Genomic DNA, 7500 nt, shown 5'->3' with positions numbered 1-7500 from the left:
AATCCGGCTCCGATCCTTGCTAATTAACTTTAATTTAAAACTATATGGCACATAACCACTCTTTCGGTTGGTTTCGGAGAAGGGATATTGAACGCGTAACGGACCATGGCCGGGTTTTCCCCAGCGGTTTTTAAGGTCGCTTAGCGAAGGACAACCCGAAATCGCGTAAAAACAGTTGCTTTTCCAACTCGCTTAAAGTTAAGCGAGTCGTCAAACTTCAATGGAATTCTCATTACATTTAAGCCACCAAACCAGGTAGCTTAACCGAGTTGGCAATTACTTTCGGCCAATGAGGTGTCACCTGATCACCTGCGGTTATTCAAATCAGAAATCAGATCAGAAAGATCAGGAGCCAAATAATTGTAAGAAAATGTACCTTGTATTATTTTAAGTAGTTTTTAGTATTAAGGCCGGGTAAACAATCAGAAATCAAATCAGAAATCAGATCAGGCGATCGACAGTAGAAATTCTTTCGTGTACCTCCGATTTCGGTAAACGAACGAAGGAAACACGAAAAGTGACAATGACCCGTCACCGTGGCGTGTGGATGGCGTAGCATGACTATTATATGTGGATGACGTAGAATAAACATGCGGCCAATAAAATATGCCGTTATATCTTCTATTTACAGAAACTAGCCAATGATAACAAACATTACAATTTGTGGATACGAGGAAAAACAAACGGTCTCCATTGTATAACGTGCTCTGCCCTGCAAGGGGCATCCCACGTAATTTAAAATGATTGGGGACGACAACGAAGGTGAAGGTAATTTTAACAATTTACGCCAATGTTGTCTTGACCTGTTTAGTGTACAACACAAATTATTTGCAGAGCTCTGTAACGAAGCTGAAAGTGAAGTGAAAGGTAGATCATCGCATGTCCATTCCGCAGTTCATATATGTATTTTGAGATATTTTAAAATTGAAGCAGAACGTGCTCCTTTGCGTCGCGTAACTACATAATGTGTCACGGAAAAAAATAACAATTTGTCGGTTTGCATAAAAGGGGAAAAAACAATCTACAGTTGCATTGGTTGCTTTAAACAATCATGCTGAAATCATTTGAAAGACAAGCAAAACTAAATGAATTGTAGACTGGTTTGCGATTACTTGAATCAGAAGAAGCGATAACCAAAAGGGGTGTACAATAACCTCGTTTTAAAAAACCAGTGTGGGATCGAGGCCCACCAGTAACACCTGTTCTTTCTAATGAACCTCAACCTGAGAAGAAAAATAAATAAAGGAAACCAACGTTGGCGTATTTTGATGTGACTTCATTGTTCAAGCTATAATCTATTTGACAGCGGTATTGTTTGAGGCTAGCTTTGACTGATCACACTCTCGCCCATATTTGAAAAAAAACCCGGTAGATAATCTGCGTTTGGCGAGCGATCGAAACAGTTGTCTTCGCTGTTTCAAGTAAACTAACACGTTTATTGCCAACTTTTTTAGTTGCTTTTTGGGGAAGAATTGAAAGGAGGTCGTAGAATTCACAAATACACCAATTAGGCAACTTACAGATGCATTCTCAAACTCTGATTGACAAAAATCGAATAGAGCGAACTCGCAAATAAATAAAAAATATATCAACAAGAAATCCAGAGAAGAAATTAAATGGACCCCTGTAAAACAATTTGTCGAAACTCCAACAACATACTAAGCTTTTTTGCGGCTTTACTACGTAAAATTAAGCGATTGCTATCTCAATTTAATTTTCTTGAGACGAAAAGCGGAAAACTTGCAAATGACTCACAGTGAAGTTAAAGCTCAGCGACTGAAGCGAAAATGTCACTAATATAATAACGTGTCTAGAAAGATTTTTTTCCCTCCATGTAAATATTTCTATGCCTTTGAAATTCACCGATAAAGAAACAGCCTTACCAAACATTCAACATTATGACTCCGGATCAGCTAAAGTAATTCTGCATGATTTGTTTTCGGGGAAAAATCATTACTGATAGCTATAGTAATGAGTATCGAAAAAATGAAAAATATATTGCACCATTTTATTCTATGTAAACCTTGATTAACTTCCTCCATCTGTGTTCTTGCGAAGAGCTCAAAAATTGTAACGCCAACTGTTTCTAATATTTGCATGTTGGCACGTTTTGTGTACAGAAATGAAACCTCTTAACAAATACGAATTTCTGCCGAGGATTTAAGCCACAGTATATTCGAAAAAATTCGCAATGATGGTTAAAGTAGCTTCATCTTATAAGGTCCGTGATGGACATATGGATTGTTTCAACTCGAGCTTACTTTAAGTAATACACATTTATGTACATTAAGGGAAAAATAAAAAAAAATGACATTATACCTTGATGTTTTAAACCAGGACATTTTTGTGATATTAAGCGTGTGATAAAAATTCCTCTGCTTTAAAGGAACGTTGCATATCTTCCTGGTTTCAAAACAGAGAAAACTGATGTTTCCTCTCTTGATCGGCAGCGAGCAACGACCACACGTCTGTCTGAAATGACTCCGGTCGTCAAAATTTGAATTACAATAAAGTCATTTGAATAAAAAAGCTCGAGAAGAAATTTGCCGATGGGTAATTGGTTCATGAGACAACTAAATTATGAAAAAGTTTTGAAGCTCACAAAGCAAAACACGTGCAATAAAACAAGGCATTATATCTCTTTCAACTGTTTCATGCAGTTTCCTTAAGACGAGCGCCCATAAAGTGCCCGGCTTATTTAACTTGTCATCAGTTCCGTTCTCTACAAAAACGGCTTTTTGAGAATTGTTTTATTTTGCCTTGCAAGCGGTGAAGTAATGAAAGTTAGAGAACCAGCTGCTCGCAGGAAAATTTGAAGAGTTAGTAAAAAGGATGAATGGAAGTACTCTATCATGATTTGAACTTCTCCTTCTCTTGCCTGCTATTGGTCAAGAAAAATGACATCACGCTACGACAGATAGGAATGACCAATGCTATCACCTAGAAGTCAGTTCCCAGTTTGAATAATATGAGATTCTTCAGCGAAAGAAAAAAAATCACTTTTCATTTTTTTACCCGAATATTCGAAACGAGTTCCCAAGCCCCTATAATTCAGCCGCGCGCGCCATTTTCAACCGAAGAGCCTACTCGCAGGCTAGGTTACATGGCACAGTCCAAAGGAGAGACGATTGATAAGGCCAGCCTCATGCTCTTATGTAGGGTCACCGAAGGCATTGCTGTTTGACCTGTTTTGTCCTCTTATCTTTTCATCGTTGTTGGCAATCCTTTGGCTTCGATCAGGTAAAGAAGTTATAAACGTTGAAAATGAATATAGCAAAGGATCAGTCAAGATACTTTGCATGTCTCTTGCTTTGAAATGAAAGGCCCGAGGTCCTTTTTTCTTCGTCAAATTGTACCGGATGTTTCTGTAATTTCGTAGCGTATGGTTCAACGATTGGCAAGTAAGTAAAAAGGGGAAGGAAACTTTTTTCAACGAGGTTTTCAGTGTCGTCTCTATCACGCTGTTAAAAATGACAAAATTGAATAATGTCGACTTTATGTACTAAATACAATATGAGCGACCGTATTGTATCGGATATACAATGTCGAGCCGAAAGCGAGACATTTTATATCCGATACAATACGGGCGCGAATATTGTATTGTGATTATGAAATGTCAGCATTTAAGTGTTAATGTATACTAGGTATTTTTGGTGATTCAAGACATTTTAACCGTGAAAATTGAAAGAAACATTTATGTAAATGAAGAGAAAGCTGTATCAGAAATACAGATATTGATTAATAAAACATTTCTTTTCTTTTCCCATCGTGAAAGTTTATAAAGTTACATTCTTTGTTCTTTGAAGAGACAACTGTCGCTGTAATTTGAGAAGCTACCTAAATTTAAAAGCCAATTAAATTAAAGTACATAATTGAATGCACAAATGAACAATAATAAAGCAAAAATAAATAAATAAATATTACGCAAAAAGGAAGTCATAAACTCTACTGAAAATTGGTTAGGAAAACAAGAAGCTGACATAGGCCGTGTTTTCACGAGCGGTTTTTCAGGTCGCTTAGCGAGTGACAACCGAAAATTCCGAGAAAACAGCTCAACTCGCTTAAAGTAAAGTTAACCTCGACTCAAGAGTTCTTCTGCGCATGACCGCCACGGAGTCAGCAACGTAAGCACTGGGTTCGAGAATGCATTGGCTCCAAATGCCTTTTGACACCGGGTGTTAGATTATCGGCTATTTGGCTCGAGGGGATTTCTTTAGCCTGTTCTTTTCTAATGTGTTGCATTTGTTTCATTATCTGCAAGGCCCCGGTAATTTTAGGCTAAATATCACTGTATATCAACAGAACTTAACCCATAAATAATTGTGCAAAGTTAGAAGTTTGGAATAGTGAGGAGTTTACCTCGACCAATCAGACAAGAAATCATTAGTGTTCAAACCTACCTGCTTAATGTCTTTGGCATCATCATCTTTGCTCTGAGCTTGCAGAGCTTCTTTTAGTTTCACAAGTGAAGACAAAAACAATGTTTTACTGGACTTGGTAGCGTGTTTCTGAGAAAACGAGGAGGAAATTTAGTGTACACTGAAAACATGTTTTTTTTGGCACGATTATTTAATACCCAGATCTTCAGAGCACGTGACACCCTCAGAGGAACTGTTCAATTACCATTTTCTTCCATATAGATTGTTTGCACCTGACGTCACAGCAGCTATGTTGGTGCACACAACAATAGAGAAAAAAGTCTTTTGGGAATTTGACTCCATTATAATGCAAAACATGAGCCATAATTTGGTGTTGTTTTATGCATCAACATCGCCGTCTGATCACGTGATTGAAACCATCTAAGCCTACACAAGAAGGCAAACTTTGAATGTAAAGGGTCTAAAATGGACATTAATCCAAATGAAGCTAAAAGAGTATGCTAAAACCTTAAGACCTTCAAAATTACTTGAGACTTTGTCGCAGGTTTATCCAAGTCTTCCGATCCCGGGAGAGTTTTGACTTGGCCAGGCAGCGTGCCGTTGCTAAACCCATCTTCTTTGTGTTTAGCATGAGTGTTTTTTTCACGACTCATTCTTTGTCTTTCACTGGTTCTCTCGGTACTCTTCGAATTATGCCGTACGTTATGTGTTTCGCTTTCGACATCAATTTGACCTTGAATATTTCCAGGAGTGTTTTCAAGTCTTCGTTTCCCTCTGTTCTCAAAAGCTGATTTTCTTTTGTCCTTTTTGCTAGTTTCTTGGATGGCAACATTTCCTTTGGCGGTTGAGGCTATGTGTTCAATAATTTCTCCTTTGGAGCGGCCATTCGGTATCTTGTCCTTGTGATTCTTCTCTGGTGGAGCCTGTTGTTTCGCTTTCACCCAAGTTTTATGATAAATCTGTGGTGTTCAAAGGAATAAACTTATCTTTAATACGCCGATCACCTCGAAACTTCAACATCCCCCCCCCCCCCGGGAAAAGCCCGGGCATTTGAACTTTTGAAGATTGGATCGTTCAAATTCCTACCCCCACGGGCCAAAATGGTGTTCAAATGCCCCACCCTATCATTGGATTTGTCTGTCATACCCTACTAAAGAACAATCGTCCTCGGCTCCTGCCGTCTTTAATAAAGACCTTTTTAAAACCTTTTTTGTAAGCCAATCGCTCACAAATGCTACATCTCTTCCTTTAAACTCTTCCATCTCGTCCAAACACGTGTTTTATAGCTGTTAGCGACTTAAGCGCCCGAAAAAAAAAATCATTTGAAACCTGACACTTCGTGTTCAATTTTCCCCACCCCACGCAGGCAAAGGTCAAATTCCCCACTCCCCGGGCATAGAAGATAGTCAAATGCCCGGGGTTTGCCCGGGAAGGGTGGGGGGGGGAGGGTAGTTCGATTTGATCGGCGCATAAGTTTCGATAAACTTACCTATTTGGTGAAAAACTGAGGAATTGGAAGAAAGGTCAGCACTAAACTAGCTCCTTAAGAACCCACACACTATTCGTAAAGAGTAGGGCATGGAGCTCCCGGTGTTGTGGTCAGGCCTCATTTCATTCATTCATGTCCCGGGTGAGATCGCTAATGGACTGATTGCGGCTGCCAGCGGCGCCTACATATGCTGATGTCCGATCTCACCCATAGATCCCTTGCTTGTAAAGGGCATTTGAATATGTTAATAGAAAATGCGCTATATAAATTCATTACCATTATTTCCAGCTACTAAATGCCCGTCTAAACGGTTTCAACATTTGACCACAATTCGTTTTGTTGAACATTAACGGATATTGGCTCGATGTTGGAGGCAAAAACAAAGCTGTGCGGAGGTCGTTCAAACGGTTCTAAACAAGAACCAACACTTTCGCGAAATTTGATTGCGAGGAACTAATAACTGGAAACCAGTCTCTCTCGTCCAGATAAACTGCGCCATATTGACTTTGCGGCAATTAATGCAATCAGTTGAGAGGAACGCCAAGTTATGTTTTGTAATGACGTCTTTGTAGCCGCCCGTCGTCGTTAAGGTCTCTGGTATCATGAGACCTGAGGCCCTTCCAAGGGGGGGCGGTCCTTGTTCCTTTAAAATTTTGCTTGTGTTCCCTTGAAATTACTTCGAAACTTGTTCTCAGCTTTTTGTTCCAAAAAATGGTCTATATTCCCGTTGATCCCTAAGATATTTTGTCATTGTTCCCCTGTTCCCCGAAACTCCTGGAAGGCCTCAGACCTATACGTTTTGACTGCTCTTAACCCAGTTGAAGCGCCAGGGCTTCCTAAAACAAATTCAACCACCAAAATAGAATTATGGCATATAGAGCAGTTTTCGCGACTGCAATTGCTACGCATAGTGATTGGTTTAAAAATCTCGCGCCAGTTTATCAACCAACGACTTGCACGCGCGATTTTTCCCGCGCTTTGAGCAAGTGAAACGGAATTGTTTTGAATTTGGATTGGTTCGTTTGCAACTGCTGTGATTGGTCGAAGTAATTACTTACATTCAATTGAAAACCGATCTATCTGGTATATGATCGGGTTAGTTTCTCGACATATGTGGTTCTTCGTCGGTGGGTAGCGAAACACGATAAATTTGGTTTACTTATCAAATGAGTTGATAAAGAAAAAATATTAAACGGTAAGCAAGATTTGTAAGCAGCGTCGTTTCGAGCGTTAGCTCTTCTTCAAAGCGAAATGAGAAGTTGTCGGTTTATGTGGGAGATGGAGGAGGTCAACTTACAGATCTTTCTTTCATCAACTCAGTTGATAAAACGGCCAAGTTTCATCTTATCTGGTTAACAGTTCAGCTCCCTTGAGCGTGGAAGGTGATGGAATGCGTCAGGAGCCTATGTGTAGGAGAGTACAACGTTAATATATTGGTGGAAGCCAGTTTTTACAGACCAAATTCATTCTAGATTGATTTTCCCGCGAAATCAGACTTTTCTAGAACGGTCACTCGTGCGAACCAAAACTTATTTAAGAACACTCGTCTAAAAATAGTTTGACCTATGAAAATGCCGTTCCATAGACCTAATAGTCGGAGTTGTAGTCTCCTTGTTATGGGCTCCTGGCCCC

General features: G+C 39.5%; 2 protein-coding genes and 1 long non-coding RNA gene across 4 annotated transcripts in view; 1 reads left to right on the top strand and 2 right to left on the bottom strand.

Annotated features, from left to right (window-relative positions):
* LOC138041858 (E3 ubiquitin-protein ligase TRIM71-like) overlaps nt 1-4518 on the bottom strand; it is a 25681-nt gene extending 21163 nt beyond the window's left edge. Inside the window, exon 1 of one of the 2 annotated variants that reach the window (XM_068887563.1) lies at nt 4401-4518. The gene's annotated coding sequence lies outside the window, so the exon portion shown is untranslated. Of the gene's footprint in view, nt 1-2319; nt 2472-4400 lie in introns of those variants that run through there. The other variant, XM_068887555.1, reaches the window with a different exon arrangement.
* The window catches only part of LOC138041926 (uncharacterized), an 11433-nt gene continuing 7059 nt past the window's right edge, over nt 3127-7500 (top strand). The window contains exon 1 of the long non-coding RNA XR_011130897.1: nt 3127-3240. This is a non-coding gene — a long non-coding RNA (uncharacterized lncRNA). The remainder of the gene's footprint in view (nt 3241-7500) is intronic.
* LOC138041917 (uncharacterized) overlaps nt 4762-7500 on the bottom strand; it is a 4202-nt gene continuing 1463 nt past the window's right edge. Inside the window, exon 2 of the mRNA XM_068887610.1 lies at nt 4762-5338. Within this exon, the coding sequence (XP_068743711.1) occupies nt 4880-5338 (459 nt within the window). The 3' untranslated portion in view covers nt 4762-4879. The remainder of the gene's footprint in view (nt 5339-7500) is intronic.

The sequence above is a fragment of the Montipora capricornis genome, chromosome 1 (assembly GCF_036669925.1).
Source record: "Montipora capricornis isolate CH-2021 chromosome 1, ASM3666992v2, whole genome shotgun sequence".
Classification (NCBI taxonomy): domain Eukaryota; kingdom Metazoa; phylum Cnidaria; class Anthozoa; order Scleractinia; family Acroporidae; genus Montipora; species Montipora capricornis.
Note: the sequence above shows the minus strand (reverse complement) of the source record. Positions and strands in the feature narration are given on the sequence as shown.